Source organism: Manis javanica, chromosome 4, assembly GCF_040802235.1.
Source record: "Manis javanica isolate MJ-LG chromosome 4, MJ_LKY, whole genome shotgun sequence".
NCBI lineage: Eukaryota > Metazoa > Chordata > Mammalia > Pholidota > Manidae > Manis > Manis javanica.
Genome location: NC_133159.1, coordinates 52,574,880 through 52,599,699, shown reverse-complemented (window position 1 = coordinate 52,599,699; position 24,820 = coordinate 52,574,880). Strand labels below are relative to the sequence as shown.

The 24,820-nt window shown below is 39.2% G+C and overlaps 2 protein-coding genes across 9 annotated transcripts in view; both read right to left on the bottom strand.

The window, feature by feature from the left end:
• UBE2U (ubiquitin conjugating enzyme E2 U) overlaps positions 1-4,309 on the bottom strand; it is a 53,427-nt gene extending 49,118 nt beyond the window's left edge. The window contains 3 exon segments of the mRNA XM_037024328.2: positions 905-1,011; positions 2,086-2,155; positions 3,592-4,309. Coding sequence (XP_036880223.2) covers positions 905-1,011; positions 2,086-2,155; positions 3,592-3,673 — 259 coding nt within the window. The 5' untranslated portion in view covers positions 3,674-4,309.
• Positions 4,310-16,067: 11,758 nt separating this feature from the next.
• The window catches only part of ROR1 (receptor tyrosine kinase like orphan receptor 1), a 383,873-nt gene continuing 375,120 nt past the window's right edge, over positions 16,068-24,820 (bottom strand). For 7 of the 8 annotated variants that reach the window (XM_073234068.1, XM_037024370.2, XM_037024367.2 and 4 more), the window contains one exon: positions 16,068-20,550. In XM_073234068.1, coding sequence (XP_073090169.1) covers positions 19,123-20,550 — 1,428 coding nt within the window. In that variant the 3' untranslated portion in view covers positions 16,068-19,122. Of the gene's footprint in view, positions 20,551-24,662; positions 24,817-24,820 lie in introns of all 8 variants that reach the window. The other variant, XR_012130193.1, reaches the window with a different exon arrangement.

Below are 24,820 nucleotides of genomic sequence, written 5' to 3'. Positions count from 1 at the left end.
TTAAGCATAAGTGATAAGTCACCATTTTTTGTTTTAATATGCATTTATTTTCTTATTGGTGAGTTTTAACATATTTTTATGTTTATTTTTATGCTTCTAGCAAAGGTGTATAACCTTTGCCCATTTTTCTATTGTTTTTTTATTGATTTACAAGTGCTATTTATATGTCACAGATACTGTTTTATGTGTTGCAAATAATTTCCCTTTGTTTGCAAAAGTCAGTGTAATTGCTTTCTGTTTATAATGTCATCAGCTGTAGAGAAGTTTTCAAACATTTTTGTAGTTTAGTATGTCATGCTTTTCTCCTGGTTCCTAAGTTTTATTGTATTTGGAAAGGCCTTCCTCACCAAGCCCATAAAAAATTCTATTAGATTTTTTCTCTATAGCATTTAAGAATTTGATTTTTGATCAAGAAGAATTCACTTTTTGTCTAACTTGAAGAAGCAATCTTACTTATTTCTTTCTAACATGTTAATTTGTCAGTGCATCATTTTTTTGTGATAATAAAAACATAGGTCAAACTAAAATATTGAACAATATAGGAATGGTTAAATTTATCATTTCAGTCATTAAAAATAATCTTTTGAAGAATCTCTAATAATGCAAAAATACACTTACTATGTCCCTTTAAATTAGAAAAGCTAGATGCAAAACTTTATGTGTACCCAACTACTTAGGAAAAATACATATATAGAAAAAAGGAAATAAATGTGGTTAAATGTTGAGAGTTATATCTCTCTGAATTAGGATTCAAGAAGATCATTTTTGTCTGCCTTTTAATATTCTCACTAAACATGATTACTTCTATAATCATAACAAGGTTATTAAAAAGAAACATTATCAAACATTAACAAGGATAATAGGGAAAGAGTACCTGATGATAAGAATCTCATTTGGTCCTTACCATTCAGATGAAAAGGAATCGTTCTGAAATTCATAACTGGAGGGACAAAATTGTAGTTTGATGTAAAATGTATTGTCAATTGGAATGATAAAGAATAAACATTTTTACTAAAGTGTCATGTTATACTGATTAGATGTAACCTGAATAACACTAAAGTTTCTTTCTACACTTAAAAGCCTCTCCAGGATCCCTGGAGTTTTATTTGTAAGTAAATAGGGCCATAGGGTACCAAGGCTCCTCTAACGGTATAACAGACTCCTCATATTCTAATCCCACGGTGTTTTGCCACCAGTCCTTTCCATTTGCTAACTCCATCTCCCTAACAGTGCCCCCATCACTGTATATCTCATATTTCCGAACTCCCTGTTCCAGAATCTTCTCCAGTCTATAAGCTTTTTGCCATGCTGTTTACTCTTATTAATCCATGATTGAAGATGCATGGTCATTCATGCTTCTAGAAGCCAAGTTTTCTTGAAAATTTAATTTATGAAAATTTGGGGGCAAATTGTAGAGAAAAAAATGAGAGAATTGTGGGATTTTTTTGCTTCAATTTTTTTTAGCCTTCTTTGAAACTTGGCAAACTTGTGCATATTCTTCAGAACTCATTTCAGTGTCACTTCCTTGAGAAGACTCTCCAAGGCAAAATTAATCACTGCCTCCTTGGCATTCTATTCAAAATCTGTAAGAGAATGTAGTATCCTTTATTTTAATTACCCACTTACATGTTTTTCTCTCCTACCTTGCTCAACAAATCTATGTTGTTAATCCATGATTGAAAGTGCATGCTCATTAATGTTTCTAGGAGCCCAGTTTTCTTGAAAACTTAATTTATGAAAATTTGGGGGAAAATTGTAGAGGAAAAAATGAGAGATAATTATGGGATTTTTGGTAGCTATTCTCTGATTTCATGGGAGACAGACAATATTCTCAATTAATATGCTTTACTGTGTTCGCTTCTTAAAAACATAGTATTAAGATTTGGCATAAAGAAAAATTCAGACCTAAAATTTTCATCTATGTTGACAAATGGCAAAAAATTAAGCCACATAATTCAAAAATAACTTGTGAATACTTTTAGAGTTCTAGAATATTTGTATGATGCAACGTTATTATACATATAAAGAAGATAGGTTAATAATGGCATAAGGATTTTTTAAAAAGTAAATTGGTTTTGAAAACACAAACCATGCCAAATTGTATTCTATTGACCTTCAATTTCAGCTTCCCATTCTATCATGTCTTCACTTAAGGAAAGGCAATAATACCCTTTAATTTAAAAAAATCAAAACAGAAGATTAATATTTATTGCAGCTTTCAAAATCAGATATCAAGTTACAATTATTCCTAAAACTCTACATTTCTTTTCCTGGTATATTTATTTATTTGTTGGTTTGGGCAGGTGTTATATATTGTCTTATTACACAGAAGTTAAAGTAGATTCCAGGAAACACACACAAAGAACAACTAGTAAATTTATAATAGATCAGATTATAAATTTGCTGTATTTATAATCTGTGTAGGACTACAAGGTCAAGATTGGGAGGTGTGGCTTATGTAAATCAATAGCCAATTTAAGATTCAAATTAGGAAAGGAAATAGTTGGAAAGCATGCATTTCTTCAAAGCTTTTTAAAACTATACGGATGTTACATGGAAGACATGAAGTAAGAAAATTTTCTTTAAGAAAAACACAACTCAAATTATGTTTGTGTATAAAAATAAATTTTCCTATACTTGAGGTATTGTCCCAATGGAGAGACAAGAATGTATTTCATAGAAAACCTAATCAGTGATTCTGAGAAATATATTTAATATAGTCAATAAATATCTCTGAGCAACTACATAGTTATTAAGTATGTTAAGTGCTTTGTTCCACAAAGCTCAGGTGGAACAGAAACAACATCAAACAGTAAGTTTATGCCTCTGATGTTTGTTGTTAGACTCAAAAACTGTCTCTAACTTCTCCAGTGAAGGCAAGACAGTCCTTTCACAGCAAGAGTGGAAACAGAGCAAAGTGCTGAAGTATATCTACAGCAACTGTGGGTAATACTCCACACCCTCCTCCTACGGATGGCGTTCTTTCTGTTTTTTCTCTGAAGTCCTCCTGACCTCCCCTTTCCATATTTTATTCTCCATACTATATGCAATAAACCAGTTTGTGGCACCCATGAACGTTGATAACCTCACTTGGTGGCATTCCAGGCAAAGCCTTTCTCTGTGTTAAGATTATAAGAGGAAAGCATTTATGTGTTATCTGTGACAGCAGTTGGCAAAGAGTGCACTAGACAGTAAGTAAAAGAACTCAAGATGTGAAAGCAAGGGTTTTTGGAGTCAGAAAACCCTGTGATGGAATTCTGGGGCCAAATATTTACTGAACATTCCTGAGGTTTTGGTTTCTAGTAGGTAAAACAAAACACTACTTACTTTAGTATTGTACTTAATGACTGTAATAAAGTAAATTACTGCCTGACAGACCCTGATATTCAGGGCTAAAATACACATAAATTAGTGTGCTCAATATTGTTAACTATTACTACTGTGAAGTAATGATAATTATTATAGTGAAATAGATTCTTTAATTAACAATATTGTACCAAAAAATTAGCTTTAAGTAAACTATGCCTTATAGAATAAACACAGACTAAACGGATTTTAAATATTCGTGCCCCAATGAAACACATCCCTCCAGGTCCACAGTGCATACCTCATAGTTCTTCTCCTTTAACTCTTGAAAGTCTTTCTCCAGCAAGAAGTAAGCTCTGCAGTGCATGATAAGACAACAAAGTATCTGGCACTTGTCACCACACTCCTAGGATTTACTCTGAGTCAGGTGAGTCACCCTCTCACACCGGGTTAACTGACGTAAGTTACTTGCTCTCTAGAGCCTGTGTGCTCCCAAGATAAGTGGCTTCTAAGTTGGACGTATAACAGTGACTTTCTTTTCTCCTGACTGCTCTAAACGAGGACGTCCAGAAGGAAAACTGGACACTTTCTCCACTGCGGTGTCACTGCACTGTCAGCCCACAGCCCAGTCTCAAGGCAAACTTGAATGAGTACCTGGGACAACCGTGTTGCCTGTGCGTAAAGTGGGCGTGAGAGACGTAAGCGCAGGGCGGTCCTAGCCGGTTGTTTCCAGGTTACAGGTGCAGCTGGGTGCAGGTTCAGTTAGAGATTGCAAATGAGTTGCCAAGCAACCCCAATGCTGTGGGAAAGTAGAGAGAAGGCGGTGGGAGCTTGGCCACACCCCATCCAATCAGCTACAAGGAAACAGGCCTCTGGATACCTGTGCAGCCAATCATCCAACCGTTTCACTTTGAATGGCCAATGAGATTCGTTGTCAAAGTAATAACCCTCCCGCAGACCCTGGCTGCTCAGTCCGCCAAAGCCGACGGGTAGTTAATGTAAAACGTCGACGGTAAGGTGCCATTACATAGCATGTAAATCACAGAAGCCTTCACTCGAAGTCCCTCTCTGAAATGATCTTTCCTATTTCTTAGAATATCAGAAACCATCAGATATTAAGTGACCAACTAGTAGGTACAGGTCTGCGCTTATTAAGAACAACTTACATGGTAAGTTACCAGTTATAATAGGTTCGCATACATTATTATGTCATCGAATCCTACATTACCCTGGGATGATGCTCCAGGAAGAGGTAACTACTTAAAATTTCTCATATTTCTATCTCTTGCTGCAGAGTTTTGCATCTGCTGTTTCTTCTATTTGGACTTTTACCACATTCTTTCTTCCCTTCCCCCATTTTTCCTTCACTTATCCTTCAGATTTAACTTTGCCTATGACTTGTAGGATCCCCTATGCCAAGATTTAGGCTCCACTTCTTTGTGCTCCTAAAGGGCCCTATATTTACCTCATTGATAGCATTTATTGCAAGTCTTGTAATTGTCTATCACCTTCTCAAGCAAACTGAGCTACTCAAAGACTTCCATTTGCCAGTGACAGCTACAGAACCTGTCATCCTTGTTCAGAGTGCTTTTTATTTATTTATTTTTACTTCTTTTATGGGATTGAATATCAGTTCAATTAGTTAATTCATTTCACAAGTATTTATTAAGTACTTATTATGTGCTGTGGATTGATTCAAGTGAAGTGACTGCCTTTATGGTTCCAGTGTACAATAAACAAGTATACAAAACAGAACAAACAAAGCAAAAACTGTAATTTCAGACAATGATAAGTGCCATGTAGACAATAAAACAGTAATGTGATAGAAAGTGGAATTGGTAGATAAGGATTAGAAATGGTGGTCAGGGAAAGCCTCTGTCAAGAGTGGACTTCTAAGGCAATACATGAAAGATCAGATGAGAATGAGCCAGCTCTATGAAATGTCGAAGGCAGAGAACTCCAGGAAAAGGAAAACAAAACAGTTCTCAGGAGAAAGCTAAGCTTGAAAAGGGAACAGGGGAGGACCTGAGAAAGCAAGGGAGAGGTGATAAGGCTGGGGTTGGTGGGGGGCACACAGAAGGAAATTTGGGTTTTATGAAAGCAGTGGGAATCTAATGGATGCTTTTGAGCACGGGAGTGTCATGCTCTGATTTACATTTACAAAGTGACTCTGGCTGCTTTGTGGGGAATGGGTTGTTGGGGAGGCGATTTAGAAAGCTATTTCACATTCAGGTATGGTAGCTTAGAAATTCTCAACAACATATTAACTTTACTAACATTTAAGCACAATAAAAGGATTTGATTCTATGTTTCACAAAACTGAATATAAAGGAATTTTTCCTCCTAAAGCATCAATGAGGATCTAAGATTGAATCGGGGGGGTTTCTCCTTTATACACCATCAGAGTTTAACTTAGATTTATGTAGAACTGGTAATGTAAGGTGAAAGTTGAAGAAAAGGGTGTTCCAGTGAGAAGAGAATAGACCCAATTTGGGGATTTTAACTAGGTTTTTTTTTTTTATATCATGGTGGTCCTGTTGTCTTTTGTTTTACTCCGATAGGAGAATCCTGTTATAAAATGCAGGATCTTTGTTGTATGTTTAAAATTTCATTCTAGGGAAAATTATGTTAAGGTAAAAGAAAAAGGTAGAATTAAATATCTTTGCTTTGAAATTTTAGAAACGGTATTGATGTTGTACTTCAGTGAAATGAAAAATCAAGATGGTACATTCTCATATGACTCCTCACATCTATGTTACTAGCCTTGACCTCTCCTTGGGACTCAGGCATAATCTGCCCAATTGTCTGATGCTCACTAAGTTATCCCAAGGACATTTCAAACTCAGAATGTCCAAAAATAAACTCATTACCTCTTCTCCTCTCAACTAGCCTTTTATCCCATTTGTATTACCCAGTTTCTCAAGCTGGAAATATGAAGTCTGCTCTGACTCCTCCTCATGACTCACATTCACTCACTCACTAAGTCCGGCTGCTTTTCTAACTTCTTCTCTAGCCTTCCCACGAGTGCCCAAGTTCAAGCCTTGCCATCTCTTGCCTGAACAAGATCTTCGTACTATACTTGCCTGAACAAGTATCTTTATACTATACTCCCTGCCTCCAGACTTGCCTGTTGTGATACTTCACAGTAATATATGTAAATTAACATGTGATCATCGTGTGATTCTCTGCTTAAAATACATCAGAGGAACCCCTTCACCACTTCAGCATACCCTACCTCTATCTTTAGCATTTTGAGTGTGGATGACTTCTGGGGATGTGGGTAGGGTGGCTGAAATCATGGGCAACTTTGTATGTGTCTGTGTATCTATATGTGTATGTGTATGCACATAGACTTTTGTTCGACAGGGACCATGGAATTCATTAATTTTAATAATAGCCTGTGACATAAAAAGCTTAAAAAATCATGCACTACAGAGTTAAATCCAAGCTTTTTAACATGGCACTGCAAAATCCTTCCGTGATATTGTACCTGTCTACCTCTTCCTTTACTGCTGCCCACTTTGCTTCATGTTTGAAGTACCAGAACCACTGGACTGCTATTTTTTCTGTATCTACCATTTTGCCTAGGCTCATGCTGTCTTCTTTACCTGGCCTTTCTTCCTCTTTTTTATCTGGCTAACCAGTTGTTAGACTTTCTGAAAGACATAAATACCTTCTCAGAGCCTTCCTGAACCACTAGGATGGGCTATGTTCTCATTTAGCCTGGGCGCATCTTTGTATATTGTTACCACATTATTTTGAAATGATCTGTTCATGGGGTCCTCTTCCCCACTAGAATGTAACTTCCTAAGGACATGGAAACCTGTTTATTCATCACTGCAGTCCCAGCACCAAGCACCTGGCTCAGAGGAGGCAACAATATATACTGATTGATTTGAAGTTAGCAGAATAAAAAGGTTATGGGCAGGAGAGTGATTGTTCCATGAAAGAACTAAACATAAGCAGAGGAAGGGGTTTTCAGAGATGTAGGATAGTAGGTGATTTAGAGGAGACCAGCCAGCCCACAGGCACAAAAGAGGTTTAAACAGATAGTGACAAACAGAGTAGACAATGGAACAGAAGGACCATTGCCAGCAAGAGCCACCAGAGGAGAGAGGCCGCAGTCAGAGGGTAGATTGTAAGCACCATCCTCAGGACACCAAGGAGGCAGGTGCAGGCACTTAGAAAAGTTCTGGAACTGGTGGGACTAAGGGGACCAGCAGGTTAGGACAACTAAAAATGCTGGCAATGGGATTATTGGGAAAGACAGTTTCCTGTCGTCAGCCTCATGGGCTTGGAGGCACTGATTAAAAGGGAGCACAGTTGTACTGACCAGCAAGTCGTTGCCCTGTGTTTCCATGGTTAGCTTAGCTCCTATGTGGATGCGAGATGGGCTTGTTGTGGGGACTCCTGAGCTGTCAAGTGGGACTGTGGCTTTGGTTAGAAGTGAGAGGATGTGTGTTTGTGTGTGTGTGTTAGCATTTAGCACATGGGTAGGTTTGCTTCCTGCAATTAACAGCAGGAACTGGAAACTAACAGCATCAGCTATTCAAATATGAGTCACTTGAAATTGGAAACTTAAAAGCAGAAGCCTATCTGAAAATGCTTTTCTCTATATGGACTCACTTTTGATTTATTATAGCAAATATTAGTTTTGATAACATTTCTACATACTTGATAGGATTGATCCTTGATAGTCATGTCCTTGCCACTTCTCTTATACCATATCCTTCTCTGCTCCATTCATCAGATTTGTTGTGGTTGTTTCTTTCTTTTTTTTTTTAGACAAACCAATGCAATCTGGAAGATAAATCTTCACCTGTATAGGCTTCCACTATCTTAGTTTATTAGTAATTCTGGTGGTAAATAATATGTGCTCTCAAGACAGACCAGGGTTATATCCCAGAGTACCTGTGTTTTAATAGCCAATATAGCCTTTAAGAAGTTACTTAGACTCCCTGAACCTGCATTTTCTTATCTGTAGTGAGCAGCCAATAATAATACCTGCCTCTCAGGATCAATTGTGAGGATGAAAAGAAATAATTCCTGCCAAGCACTCAGTCATTCACTGGCACAGAGTTAGTGATAGCCATCACCCATGCTTACCATGCCATGTGCTGGGTACACTATTGTAAGTGCTTTATAGGAATTAATTTCACCCTAAAAAACTATGTGGTAGGAATTGTTTTGATTCTAACTTTTATAGATGAGGGAAACTGAGGCACAGAGATGCAAGATTATTTGTAATAATCTAGATTACTACAACTGGATTCAGTAGAACCAGGAATACAAACACAGAATATCTAGCTCCAGAGTCCATGCTTTGGACTACTAGGCTATCCTGGCTCACAAATGCCTCATGTTCTACCAAGTGAGCTCTCTGGCCTTCTTTAATAAATTATTGCTACTCTCAATAGTTTTCTTTTGTGCATTTGCTTTTTTATTTTTGGTATTTTTTTGGTGAATCTGTTTTTGGCTGAATTTCTACCTGTTAGCTTTCTCAGTCTCCCTCCATTAAAATGTAAATCCAAGGAAGCTGGGACCACTGCCACATAAAATAAAAATAGTTCCTGTCACATAATAAAGGCCCAATATGAATCTGCTAACTACATGTGTAATTTGTCTTTTCTAATAGATTACAAATTCATTAAGAATTCAGCCTGACTTCTGTAACTTACATATGTATTAGTAGTACTCTGTATGTATTTAACCAACTACTAAATAATTATCAATTGCTTAATAATTATCAATTGCTTAATAATTATTTTTATATTAACTTTCATTACTTTTGTATTTCAAGTGGAGAGTAGGTTTAGTCAAGTCCTATATTATGCCTTTTTTGGACTTCCTCTCATAGTGTGACCTCCTAAAAATAGGCTGAGAGGATTGAAAAGATATATTGCATTATATTTCTTATGATAGGCAGAATTCTAAGATGACCTCTGTAGGGAAAATGAAAGTTGCCTTGGCCAGGATCCTCACCTGACCCTAACCTACTTGATGTTGTAATTGGCCTACTGTGTACACAATGCTTACACACCAGTTGGCAATGGGCCATTATTGCTGCTATATAAAGAGCTCCACCCAGTGCTCTCCTCCGGAGAGGAAGGCTGAGGCAAATTGCAGATTTGCCAGAAGCAGCCATGATTCTAGCACTCGAGCTGTCATTGTGAGAATAAAGCTTGATATAAACCCTTTTACCCCTAATGTTCAATTGTTGTTATTTGGTCTCACCAAATCCAGAGTGAACTTGCCTGGAGCTGGGAACTCCATCCAGCCCCAAGCTACAAACTCCAAGATCTCTACCTGCTGCCTAATTGTCAGGATGGTGAAAATGATGGATTTTACTCCTATGATTGATATGGCACAGTTGACTTTAAAACAGGAAGATTATCTTTGGTAAGCCTGACCTCTCAGATGATCCCTTAAATGGGTGTCTTGCCTGAGGGTTTCAGCCCTGGGCAAGTTCACTATTGATTCAGTGACACTGAGAAATGACAAGGGAACATTCTTGGGGTAAAGGGTTTTTACCTGGCTTTATTCTCCCAATGATAGGTCAAGCACTAGAATCATGTCTGCATCCAACAGTCTGCAGGTCTGTAATCCACTTCTGTCTCTGCCTCTGCCCAGAGTACTGGGTGGAGCTCTTTATATAGTGACTCAGACAGTAATAGCTCATTGCCTATGGGTGTGGAAGTATTAGCTAGCAGTAGGCCAATTACATCATCAAGTAGTTTAGGGTCAAGTGAGGATCCTGGTTATAGGAACTTCTATTTTCCCCACACTGGGACTGGACTCTTTCTAAAGTCAGTGATTCAAAGTGTGAGAGGAATTCCATGTGCGGGAAATCCTGTGTTGCTACCTTTGACAATGGAAGGGGCAATGTGGCAAGGCAGACGGGCAGCATCGAAGAACTGAGTGCGGCTGCCCGCTGACAGCCAGCAAGGTAATCAGTATCTCAGTTCTACCACTACAAGCAACTGAATTCAGCCACAAACACATAAAGTTGGAAGAGGACCTGAACTCCAGATCAGAACACAACCTGGTCAACACCTTGTGAGGTCCTGAGCAGAGAATTCAGTTATGCCATGCCCAGATCTGACCAACAGAACTGTGGGTCTAACAATGTAGGTATTGTTCTAAAATATTTGTGGTATTTTGTTATGCAGCAATAGCTCATTAATACAATGTCTTATCAAGAGTGCAGAGCTACTGACCAAGAGAAGTTATGTGATGAAAAATCAGTCACTTACTGAGCTGGGTTTACCCTGATTTAATGTGAAAAGCACTTGAAACCAGTTGATAGACATTAACATACAGTGTTAAACAGGGTTAGGAGATAAGATGGATGTGGCCTTCTGAAAAATCAAGACTGAACCAACGTTCATGTAAAAATTTTGATCATCCTAGGTGAGCAAGGCAACTGATGTAATTATTTAGCATTTGCAAAATTACTGAGGCCATCTCAGGCTTTAACAACCAAGCATTCCCTCCCCCTCTTTTTAAAAACAATTCTTTCCCTCAAGATTCCAACAGATGTTTTCATTTTACTTAAACTAAAACGCTGTTTTCCTCATCCACCAGGACCATGTACCAGTACAAAGTGTTAACCTCCTTTGGATTTGAACCCCCATCCTCGAGAGCAAAAGAAGGCTGAGCATCAGCTAACGTCAGTTCAGCTGTGAGAAGTGTTTTAAATCATATTTTGACGTATGTTACTCTGTTAACTAGAAAATGAAGTGCAGCACACATGCTTCTAGTAACTCTGGTTTCAAATCATATGATCCTTTCTTTGTCTTGAAGACCTTTTGATGTGCATTCCCAATATTGACATTCTCTGCTTTTAATAATCTTATATTCTTTCCTCAATATAAATGTCATGGAAAATACTGAATGCTAATCTTCAAAGATCAAACAGGAAGAAAGAGGTGGGCAGCATAGTTCAGTGACTTGAATTCCTGACATTTCTAATTTTAACGTTCTATTTTAGCTTATAAAAACCAAATCTCAAAGAAATGCTTGGGTCCCCTTTGCAAAGTTAGGCTCCTCCAAATTTCAGAGTTGTATTAATTACAAAATAACTCAGTTTCTCCCTGAAAGGTACCTGAGATGCAGGGGCCACTTGATCACTATTTATATCTATAGTTGTGTCTACCTAACAGAGAGAAGTTCAGAATCCGTATGTCCTGGCTGTTGTTTCGCCTTCTTTGCTTTAGCTGTGGTGACCAAGGGTACAGATTTGCCTGGGACTGGGCTGCTAAAAACTGGGATAATCCCTAGCAGACTGGCACAGCCAGTCACCCTAGTATGGGCATCAAGGACTTTCTCAGGGTGGGGATTGGGTAGACAACTTGGCTACAGCATTTACTTGCTTTTGAAGCTTGGCGTTTAAAGGAGCCCAATTTGTTTTCTATGGCAGGCTGGTACCCAAACCCCCAGTTCTAAAACATAGTGCTCAGAATTCTGTTAGGAGAGGCTTTTAGGGATGTCTGTGATGAAGGGGCTGTGCCTGCCAGAGTTCTTAACTTGCACTGAAGTGTTTTAGGAGAATCAGACCTCCTCCTTTAGGTTCATTCCCCACATGGGGTCATACATTGTTGAGAGATACTGCATTTAATATTTAAGTACCACTGTGACTGTTATGTGTGTGCTGGGGGAGAGAAACTGCTTAAAAGATGTAATTATTCTAGGTTTCCTTCACATTTATCAGTTAATATACCTTTCATAATGCTCTCAGTTGCCCCAGGGGTAGCTCAATTTCAACATGGGAGAAGCTTTGTGGTGGCAATTGGCTTGCAGGGGTGTAAGGGATGATCTATGATTTAGGGATGGCTTGAGGATATGTCTTGAAGCTATTTTTATTTAGTGTATGCTTATTAGAGGTGGTTTGAAGAGAGATGATGGAAATAATTGAAGGGATAAGTCCACCCTCACCTCATTGGTACCAGTACTGGGTGTTCTACCTTATGGCATATATATGAATAATTAAGTAGACCATTTTGTGCTCTATTTTATCACATTAAAAAATAACATATTCATTTATCAAAATTGCTTAAAACACATTGAATAACAGCAATGTTATCCCCTTCTGAACACCTATGTGCCAAATACTTCTCATATATTTATACATAGTCTCATTAAATGCTCATATCAACTCAGAGTATTATAAAAATTATATGGACTTTAGAGAACTTTGTGTCAGGCACTCTTCTCTGCAGCTTACATGAATTAGCTCATTTAAGCTAATTAGCCTCAGTTATAAAATGTAGATATTTTTTCAGACAAAGAAATAGCTATTCAGTAACTTATCTAAATTCATGTGGTTACCAAGGGGTGAAGGGGAGATTTATGCCCAGGCAATCTGACATCAGACCTTTTACTTTTAACCTTTATGCCACACGTACACCATTTTATGGATAAGGAAGTAGAGACTGCCTTACCTACTCGGGGTCATCCGCCTCATGGGCGGATGGAAAGTCCATGCTGTAAGCTCCCAGTCTTTGCTGCCTCCAGGTCCCACGGGGGAGGGAGGCTATACGCACAGTGTTGTATGCTCTGTCTGAGGAATTTACAGGAGATTCTGAGGTAGCTTTTCTGGTACATTCTGGGTATTCCTGAGGTTGTAATTTTTTTGGAATCTCCCTGGATCACTGTGATAACCTGGTTTGATAACTTGCTCTAGTGCAGGGATGGCTAATGAGTTTCATTTCTGATGCTATTTGTGACTGATTAGTAGGTTATTGAGGGCAGTATGTTGAAAACTGTAAGGCTAAATCTGAGCTCAGCTGGGGCAAGCTCCAACTAGTGATGTCTGCCACCAATCCGAGAGGAGAGGAGGGTGCCGGTGGGTTTGTATATGGACTCGCACTCAGGGCTTCAGCTGGTTTGAGGATTGTGTTATTGCTCCTAACTATTCTCCCAATCCCTGCTGGAAGATTCTATATCCCTGCCTGTGACTGTGACAGTGTGACTTGCAGTGCCTCTCAAAGGCTGAGACATATCCATGTCCCACAGTCAGGTTTGGCCTCAGAGTTTGTGAGAGAAGGACGTGATACATAGCCTGTCTGAGCAGGTTTTCGCATGATTGCATCTCAGTTCTGCCTCTTGCTCTTGTCCCTGTGCCATGAGAGCAGCTGGCCCTGCAGAGACATGGGAGCAGCCCCACCTCTGCTGACTGACACGAGCTCTTACAAAGCAAGCCTCCGAGATTTTGGAGTTACCGCTGCAGCCGAGCTGACCAAAATAATCAATGCATCCTATTTCCAGAGTGAACTTCGCAAGTACAAATAAATCCTAAGCTATCATTTTGTCTGAATATTGGTTTTAGTTTTACTAGGTTGATTCTTAGTAGATTACCTAAATCATGCAGTTGGGAGTTTCAGTGCCTTTCAAGTGATTTTCATGTGCATTGTCTTAAAAAATACCTTTCAGGGAATCGTGTTAGAGTGGACCCAAGTGATACCTGGAGTTCCAGTTCCAGTACCCAAGGACTGTAATGGCTAAGGAACGCCTGCTGCAGGATGGAGCCTGACCTCCCTGCTTCTGACCCAAGGACCAGGTGCCCCTCAGGCGGGGAGCTTTAGCACTCATCTTTGGTTGCGTGCAGGTGGTTCTGTTGTTTTGTGCATATATTTGAATTTAAAACAGCACAAGTCCATGAGACTGACATTTAGAATGACTTCCCTTCAAATTGAATATTCCGAGTTCTCCTTATTCAGCACGTCAAGATATTGACCTTTTTCACAGTGTGAAGAATATCCTAGCCAAATTTAAAGAAAGACCCTTCTCCTAACATACCCAATTCCTGGATGAGAATATTTACCAACCTGGCCACTCCGGTGAGGATGAGCATCACACCAGGCCTGCTCGGCAAGTTACAGTACTTGTTTGTCAGTAAATAGTTCAGAGGTGGTGAGAACCCAACTCCTCATGGATATGTCAGCAGAACATCTCCCTGGATGCCTTCATGTTTAAAGCCTTCCCAACCTCATTTCCCAGAGGGTTACATTGACCTGGAGTACTTTGATGGTTTGTAAATCTCTCCCTCCTCTGAGTTAATAGTGTCCTAATACTTGTGACATCTATGGTAACAAACTTCAGGTGTGGTCATATTTGGGCTGCAAAAATTTTCCTCTTATGCATGTGCTCCCTTGTTCCTTCTCCTCTAAGAGCATTCCCTCCTTAGCTTGGCTGAAAGAAAATGCTCATAAATTAAGAAGAGTATGAGCTTTACCTCTAGCACCTCCCTTGCATCCCTCTTGCTGTCCTCCCAGCTTTCAGCCCTCTGAAGTCAGTGGGGAGCAGAGCCCGAGCAGAGAAGTGTTCCCAGCTGCCTGGAGGGGAATGATGGACTGCAGCTGGCAAAGGAACACGGTGGAACAAGCCACAGGTGACCACAGCCAGCCAACTGGGTCAGGTTGTTACAGGAAGCTCAGTGGAGCGGGGAGCCTCTGCAGCTGCTTGCTTGATGCTTACAGAGAGTTGGGCCATGTTTCCTCCCAAGAAAGACCAACCTGTCCTTGACCTTAACTTTGTCAAGTTGCAACACAGAGAGTTCTTTTAGTTGTGTCAATCATCAGTGCAAGGAGTTAAAAAAAGGCAGAGTAAGAGACCGTGTCTTTTGAGCTTGTCCATCTGAAGGGAAAAGCTTTGCTTACCATCCAAGAATGTGGGGCTTGAGTGAACTGGAAAGGAGTTCTAGGCAACAGAAAAGGCCAGGTACTGTTAGTTTTCTATTCAAGAGAACAATTACAAAAAATATAGCCAATTGTCATCTTACTACACTGATGGACAGTGACTACATTGGGGTTTGGGTGGGGATTTGATAATATGGGTAAATGTAGTAACCACATTGTTTTTTCATGTGAAACCTTCATAAGAGTGTATATCAATCATACCTTAATAAAAAAATATATATATAGCCAATTGTCAAGTGGTTAAAGCAAAAGGTTTTTAGTGCTGAATTTTTTATTAAAACTTGATTTCCTTTAAGGGGACCAAAGTGTTATTAAATGCTCATATATACATTACTAAGGATGTAATGACCACCACCCCAGGCTTTAAATTAGGCTGGTTCTGTGATTCTTAATTTTTAGAGTGTGGGAAGGGGCCTGATAAAGCACAGATTGCTAGGTTGCATCCCCAGAATTTCTGATTCAGTATTTCTAAGTGGAGCCTGAGAATTTGCATTTCTGACAAGTTCCAAGGTCTGTTGGTCTGAGGACCATGCTTCGAGGATCACTGAGATAGGCACTCATCTCTGAAGGTGTGTAGATAACAGAGCTCCTCTTTAATCAGTATTTAGTGGCTTGTATTAAGGCATTATCTGAGGTGGTGCTGCAAGCTTGCAGATGTTGGTGATTAGGGAATTAAGGGCAAGGCTCAAATCACAGAGTTGAAGGGATGGGATGGTGGGAGGGGAAGAGCCTGGAGAGACATAAGAAGGAAATGGGAGTGAGGAGCAGACTGAGGAATTCAGGCGAGAGGGAGAAACTCAACCTGAGACTGATCTCACTGCCATGTGAAGTGATTTCTTTATTGAGTTTGATCACTGAGGTGGTGACAAGAGCTATACCTAAAACAGATGGATAAGGCTCTGAAGGTTTTATTGTATTCCCTTCTGTATTAAATAGCAGAAATGAACATGTTCTTTGAACTTTCATAATGATACTCATTTTCCTTGACAGTGTGTATTGATCGCCAGATGGGGAACCCTTTCTTTTGGGCAAATAAGGTCATAAAGATAAGCTGTGACAATTAAATGGCCACATTTCTTTTATTTTATCAATATGGTTGGAATCTAAGTTGAACATGATAAGATGCACACAGCTTTTTTGTCTTCAGAGTTCTAAGACATGATTTTTGAAGTCTAAGTTCATATGGAAACATCAAGGCAGAAAAGAATGCAACTTCTAAAACCAGTTTTATGTTCCATTTGGTTGTAAAGTAATTATTCAATATATTATTTTGATTTTAAAAATTAAAATCTTGCCATATATAGGTGGATAATATGTGGTCCTGAAATCATTGGAATTCTCCTTTCCACTATGGCCACTAGCAAAAGAATGCCCAAGTCTCTTAAAAACCTACTTAAAAAAAAAATTCACTTCAATGAAATAGTAGTAAAGGGGAATTATGATTTCTCTTCCTATGAAACATCAGTCATTAGAGAAAAAACAGTAAAATTCCCAAATACCTCCATGATAGCAATATTCAGGAAATAATATTTTAAGTAAACTTTTTTTAATAAACAGCAGCATAAAATAATCAGTGTTTAATATAATCTCTGGTGTGTGAGATACAAATGCATATATCCTCAATATAAAATAACCTTTTTGTCATTACATTCCATGCTTGTCTATGTGAAATGCCCATAATAACAAATCGAACATTAAGTAATACAGTGATTAAATGCATGCAATGAAAATAAGAAAAGATATGGCAGGGCAAGATATCTGAATACTACCACTATATATTTGAAGAAAATCTATATTGAGAAAAAACAAATAAAGGAAATAAGGAAACAGACCAGATATAAAAATGCAGATATATTTTCACTTCTGTGATACAAACCATAAACATTGTTTTGTGCAAAAAAAAGAAAAGATCTGAAAATAAGGTCATCTTACAAAATATCAACAAAGCAAAAGATATTTTTCAGTTTGTGAAAAAATACTATTTTAATACAAAAGGGACTGTGTATGTGGTATCACAGTACTATTATAAAATACATTATTACAAGTGGTTTTGAAATTTAGTTTGTTCACCTTAATGAATTCAGTAATTATAAAATGTTTAAAATAAATGTTACAGTTCTTTATAAAAAACTAACTTGAATTTATTTTTTAACCATAGTAATGTTTTTCCAGAATAGGTATTTTACTGGCTCATGGAAGGTAAATTTCCCTTTAAGGGACTTCTAGAAAAACTCAGATTCACTGAAATTGTGTTTACTTAAAATAATAAATATTCTTGGAAAACAATTGATTGTCATATGATATACAAAATTGTGGTTTGACTCTTCACCATTAAACAGTTGCATAGCAACAAAAGGATACAAATATTCTCCTCTACCTAAAGTTAAGAAATGTGACTTCTGAATCAGCTTATTTATGCCATTAAAAATGTCTTAATTTATTTCCTAATAAATCTGGATATAGCCAATTCTTTGAGTTCACAGTACCTATGAGTCCATATTTATTGTCTGAAGATTCAGTGTTTGGAAAAATTCCAACACATTTTGGTAGACACACTTCTTTGATTTCTCATCCTAATCGTATTTTTTTTTTATGTAATTGAAACATCAGTGTTCTTTTAATTCTCTTACATTCTCCTCATCAAATATCACTTCCAGGAATTACTTTATATTCTGTTAAGTCTCTCTGTAAGTCTCTTTCAACTGTAAAATTTTTTTAAAAATGAGACTTGCAGACATTGTGTTTAGATTAAAGGAGTTTTTTTTAACAACATACAAATCAAACATAACATTCCTTTCTACATAAAACTTGAAACCCATAAGAATTCTGAACATGGCAGAAGTTGGCTACAGGTAAATGGCATGAGATGCACATTTGATACCTCCAAGACACAAATGATCATTTTGCCTCTATTTACCAGCTTAGAAAATTCAGCTCATGGTAATCTTTGAAGTGAGAACTCACTGTCTGTTTTTTAAAAAAAATGCTGTAATATTTTGTAAGATAGAATTCATAGTCTTTGGAGTCCAACTAATTCTAATAATAAATTGTCATAACTCTTGGTGCTGGAATAAAATCTGTGAACATTTCCAGATCAGAAATAAAAAAAAAAAGAGAGAAACTTTAAATTAACTAAATATTGGTGTCATAGAGTTTACTGCTTCCCCAGAGCCCACTGATTATGAACACCCCTATACCTTGGACAACTCGTAGGCAGGAGGTTGCAAGCACTGATAGGCTTATCTGCAGCCACACATTTATTCAATGTTATTGGTCCAGGGAAGGTCCTGTAAGGCTGACCCCATGGGAAACTTGTTCCTCTCCCATGGCTGGTGATCTAGGTTGTGGGGCCATTCTCCCGTGCTTCCTTTGGTGCCTCGCTTCTAATGCAATGAAGTGAACTATCAGCCAATAAATTCCAGAAACCACTTCTGGCCTTCTTATGGTCTGATGCCCTATGTCATTTCAAGGGCTTGTGTGAACACGCTGTGGAAAAGGCTGTCACGATCAGCAGAGGAGAGTCACAAAGAGGCACACTGTATTTTCCCAAGGAAGCCCTGCTGTGTAGGAGGCTTCAGGGGATCTTACACTTGTCTTATGGCTCGTTTCCAACTGGGATTTCAAATTTGGCCTGAAGTTTCCTCACTGATTCTGAGCATCACTTCCATGCGTGGAGTCTAAATTGAACCAACTTTATTCCTGAACACCTGTCCTGAAGAAAAGACAGCAGGTAGACAAATGCTGTGGTATATACATTTTGGGAAGAGACCAGTCATGGTGACTGAAGATGAATACACAGAGCACCATATGACTTTTCCTTTTTGGCTTGGTATTAATTGCAAGGTTCTTTTTCTCTTCACGGGTTTTCAGTTTTCATTACTTGAAACCCCATGTACCAGTCCCAATGGCAGGTCATTACCCTGAAGGGGTGTTAATCCCACAATGCTTTTTCCTCTGGCTGGCATCTGCCCTGCTGGTAGGACACAGTTAACTTCACAGAAGATACTTGTTGCAATGTCTGCTAAATGAGAACCTGACTTTAATAAAACCATTTGGATATAAATCTTTTCTACAGCTTTCTGGTTTCTCCTGTATACCACATTTACAAAAGTCATGCATTTTACAGTTCTGCAGAAATCATAGATTCGGTGTGTCCATGAATATTGGAGTCTCCTAGCAAAGATGGTTGCTTTGAGTCAATTTTGTAGGGTTTTTGAGATTTGTTGCCAAAAACAGTGATACCCATTCCACCGGGATGATTTGGAATTGACATGTGTGGTAGTAAGGGAATATTTGCTTCTTGATTGGATCCCGATGAGGGCAAGCTGGTTACATGACCAGTGCTAGTCGACCCACTGGCGCTGCTCGGGGACCGACTCTTGGGAGGTGGACAGTGCTGAATCACTCTGGGAGGACCTGTTGGTTGATAGTGGGCAGCTGGAAATGCTGCATATCCAGGAGGTATTGGGTATCCATTGATAGGAATGAATCGCTGGTTCTGAGGTATTGGTGGGCCAATGAAACTAGCAATCTGGCCCTGTGGTGTAATACCCTGGCTTGGGAACATGTAATTGGGGTATCTGGGGTTACTGAGATTACTCACTGGGCTGGCACTAAGGGAGGTCGTCTGTGTGGTGGCATTTCCTCCCGAAGGGGTAGTAGAGCTGGTGTGACTTGAGAGTCCCTCCCAGGATCGCAGCCGGACGTGAATATCTTTAAATCTTGGTCTCCTGGAAGGAATCTCATTCCAGCACTCTGTCATGAGGCTGTATATTCGGGGCGGGCAGTCTTCAGAGCATGGTAACAGCTGTCGTTTTCTCACCATTTCAATCACTTCTTGGTTGCTAAATCCATAATATGGCTGGAGCCCAAAACTGAAAATCTCCCACAAGACAACCCCAAAGGACCAGATATCTGAATCAGAAGAGAATTTGCCATACATGATGGCTTCAGGGGGCATCCAGCGAATAGGCAGCAGAGACTTACTCTGTGCCCTGTAGTAATCAGCAGAGTATATTTCCCTGGAAAGCCCAAGGTCTGAAATCTTTACGTGAAGTTGCTCCCCGATTAGAATATTGCGAGCTGCAAGGTCCTTATGGACAAAGAAGTGACTAGATAGGTATTCCATGCCAGCTGCAATCTGAATCGCAATGTGCAGAAAATCTCCATGGTCCAGGCTGGACTTTACAGTCCCATCTTCATCACTGCTACAACCAACATCAGAATGTGGGGATCGCATGATGAGGAACTCATGGAGATCCCCCTGATTCATATACTCAAAAAGCATACACACAGGCTGCTCCTGAGTGACAGCACCTAGAAGGCAGACAATGTTGGGGTGGTGTAGTTCAGCCATCAGGGAGGCTTCCTGTTGAAATTCTGTCCATTGCTGGGGGTTGTTACAGTCTTTCAAGGTCTTTATAGCTACCAACTGAGCATGGTCCATGCCTGGGAGATAGAGATGGCCCTTATAGATCTTCCCAAAGGTGCACTCACCCAATTCTTCCATAAAACGTACAGCAGAAAGGGGCAGCTCTTTAGCCTTGCTCTGTAGGAAAAGAAAGGGAAAGTGTGATCCAAAACATTTCTTAAGGCAAGCCTCCTTGGTGTCTGAAAGGAGGGGTGGGTTCTATAAATCAGAAAGTATAAAGAAAATATTGATTATAGGTCTGTGAGTCTTCAAAACTGTTGGCTGCCACTTAGAGGAGGAGCCATAGGCAGGTTTCTATCACGCCCCTATCCCACCAGCCACTACTGCTCCAACAACGGTTCCAGCTGTCACCTTGAATCTTGCTACTCGAAATGTAGTCTTGATACCACCAACTTCGGCATTACTTCAAGCTTACTACAGGTGAGGATTCTTTGGCCCACTTCAGACCTAGTGAATCAGAATGTGCATGTAAGAAGGCCCAGGTGATTTCGCGAACGTTAGAGTGAGACGCACTGCTGCAGAGACACAGCCTTAATTTTTGCCTGGTAGGCACTTCGGGTGTGTTTGGTCCCTTACCCCTCTACCCTTACTCCCTCTTTTATGATAGCATCCCGTTAATTAAGTGCGTCTCCTCATTGTCCACCTCCATACACCATGCACATTCCTGCCTAATACCTGTGTTCCTGCAATGCTTCCCTTTGCTCGGCATATTTATTGTGTGAAAAACTAGAGAAAACAAAATGAAAGACTGTCTTTCTGTGGTGCTCACAGTGGAGGCAGGGAGGTTTAGGATGTGCTCCTTCCTCTCTACTTGTCAAATTCTTGCTTCCTCTGAAACTCCCCCTGACCCTATGGGCCTCCTCTGGAGTCCTTTTGCTTCATGCTCTAAATGCCACCACATCCAAGAGGCAGCAGGGGGGCCTCTACTGTCAGATAACTTGAGTCTGAATCCTGCCCTTTCCGCGTACAAGCTGTGACCATAGGTACAATATTTAACCACCTTGTGCTTTGATTCCCTCATCTATAAAATTGAATAATAATAGCTGATTATAATTATATTTATCTTGAAGGGTTCCTGTGGACTTATTTAATAAGTTAACATTTGAAAGTACTCAGCATGCTGTCTGGTGCATGGTAAGTGCAATTTTGACTTTCAGCTATTAATACCTTGCTGATGCTGTTCTATTTATGAATATATTTTGTCCTCTCAATCAAATTTCAGTTTCTTGAAGGGAGGCATTGTCCTTTGTCCCAGTTGATATCCCCAGGGCTTCACAACTGGGATGTTGACTGATTGACCTTAAAACAGGGAAAAGCATCTAGCTCACAATGAAAATCAGTACAGCTGACCCTTGAACAATACAGGGATTAGAGGTGCTGATCCCCATGCAGTCAAAAATCCATGTTGACTTTTGACTGCCCAAAAACTAATAGCCTGCTTTTGACCAGAAGTCTTACTGATATAAACAGTCTACTAACACATATTTTGTGTGAAATATATATTACATACCATATTCTTATCATAAAGTACAGCTGGAGAAAAGAAAATGTTTTTCAAATTGTCTCCAAAGAATTCTCCAGTGTATTTACTGAGAAAATCTGCATGTAAGTGGACCCATGTAGTTCAAACCCATGTTGTTCAAGGGTCAACTGTACTCAATTGTGACATATGATCTTGGCAGTAAATGTCCACAGTGTGTTTTCACTATTTTTTTTTTACTATTTTTGAAATTCACCTTAAATCTAGCCTGACATTTAATTTGTTAAGAAAAAAGTCTTAAAAGCAATGCATTTGTATATAAACTGATTTTTAAAATAATCCCTGTACTTTAAATCCTTGTTTTTTAGAAAAAGAATACTGCTCTGAGTATCTCAATTGAAGCTGACAGTGTTGCAAATACATATGGAATTCAGAGCTCTCTGTACAGAGTTTAAAACAACAGTTTAGAAAATTAAGTAAAAATTTCTCTAATCCATACTCACTAATTAAGAATTCATGATAATTAGCTCTGTTCTAGGCTGATATTTTCCAGGGCAAAATGCCCACTAACCTAATTATAAGTGTAAATAAACTTGCAGCAAAATGCCCACTTCAAAGAACAAAATGGAATTGAGGACTTTGGAACATTAACTCTTCCATGCAAATAATATTTCTTAATATAAATAGGTCTCATTTATTCATTAAAGCAGATTTCATGGCGTTTGAGTTTGGAAATGTCTTATAGGAAAGTTATTTCTGTTGAAAATAATAGTGACACATTGCTTTAAATATTCAGCCCCATTCACTACAATATTATAATAGTCCCATTCACTACAGAATTGTAATAGCAAAAGATTAGAAACAACTAAATGACAAGCCCTAGAGGAGACTGGTTAGTTATGGTGGAGCCAGTAAATAGGACATGATATAGTTATAAGAACAAATGAGGATGCTTTCTGTGTGCTAGTATGGAAGATCCCCCAAATCCTATTGCTAAGATAAAAATAAAAAGCAAAAGAACAGTAAATGCTGTACACTGCTTTTGTGTGGAAGAGGAAGAGAAAAAGAATAAATGTACTTATATTTCTTTGCATATGCATAGAGAAACTCAGCAAGGGTACTCAGGAAACAGCAGGGCTTCTTGGGGAGTGTGGAGGTGGGAACTAGGAGGAGGGGGACAGAGGTGGCAGATTTTTTTATACTTTACCAATTTTGAACCAGGCAAATATATTACCAATTCAAAAAAATAAATAATTCCAAAACATACAAACAATTTCCATCTGATTGAATCAGGAAATTCCGTCTGCAGTCACAGGTCCACCACTGTTTTCCCTTCACCTCTAGGGGCTGGACTCTTGGGGGAGGTGTGGCATTCCTTCGGGAGAGCCGCTCGCGGGTGATGGGAAACATGGCCATTAGAACCAACCCAGTGTTTCTCTTGCAGCTTTCAGATGATTTTACTTTTGTGGCAAGAGTAACCTAAGGTGAATTTTTCCTGCATGAGCTTAAAGCTGGGATTTCTATCAGGACTTTTCCTGATGATTTAAATGAATCCAATTTATGTGAGGGTTCCTTGAATGGCACAGTAAGTACAAATTATTTTTTTAAACAGGATCCCTAGGCTTTGGTGAAAGAGAAGGGCAAGAGACTGAGTAATGAACTTCTTTTGAGGGAAAATGGGAGCCAGGGACTAAACCCAGGGAATATTAGATTGATATAATGTGGAGTTAAGACTCCTCCCTCTTCCCACGCTCGCTGAAACCAACCCTAAGGAGGTATGGTGTACTCAAACCACACGACCTGTGGACTCATACAAATCTGCATTTGCATCTTGGACCTGTTTCTTTTTATTAATAATAGTTAATGCTCATATAGCACTTACTATGTGCCAGACACTGTTCTAAGCACTGAACAGATATTAACTCTTTTAACACAACAATCCTGTTGGGTAAATCCTATATATGAGTTGGTGGACCTTAGGTGAGTTTCTTAACTTATCTGTACCTCTGTTTCCATGTCCATGAAATAATATTATATCTACCTTCCATAGTTACTGTAGGGATTAAATGTAACAATGTATGAAAGTAATTTCCACCTAGAAATTGCTCTTAACTCAATCTTATTATCCTTATTATGGAAGTTATCCAGAAGGTGGAGTAAAGGTAAGTGATTCAGATCCTTTACAGCCCTAAGAACTTCTAGATAGTCTTCTATAAATTCTCTTTATATTTTTTCTATGTTTCAAAAAATAAGTGTTATGTTTCCTCTTATTAATCTTCCTCTGTTCTTCTGTAGTTGTTAGATTTTTTTTAAGTCTTAAAAAACAACAGTTAATTTGGGACCCAGAGGGTGGGTGAGAATTTGAGTGGCCTGTGGCCTGCTCCTCTAGGATTCTGGGAGATGCAGACAGAGGTGAAGGGAGCAAGAACCCATGTGGAAGAGTGAATGTTGGCAGACAGGAAAAGGAAGCAAGCAGGCCCAACTTCTGGGGACTGGAAGAGAAGAGGTGGTAGACAGGTCCTTGGCACCAGCCTGACACATGGCCCCTGGGGCTTCATGGCTAAGCAGGCGGCTGCATTCCCATACACTGAGGTAAGCAATGTGTTCTCTTCTGTTGGCCTTTGGAAGAAGAACTCATACGCTTGCCATTTTACAGATGGAGGAAGAGGCTTAGAAAAGTATCAAGAATTTTGAGGAGAGCCAAAAGAGCTGCACTTGCATGTCCAAGGCCTCCTGCTTTGGGCCATACCATTCTCCTTGAAACCAGAGAAGCCTGCTGGCCGGCAATCCCAGTGTGACACAGAATGTCTCTGGAGGCTCAGCCTGGGGCCTGACACCTCGCAGGGCTGTGAGGTCAGCCTTCAGTGTGCAGTCACTCTGTGAACTGTAACTGTTCTTTCTCCCTGT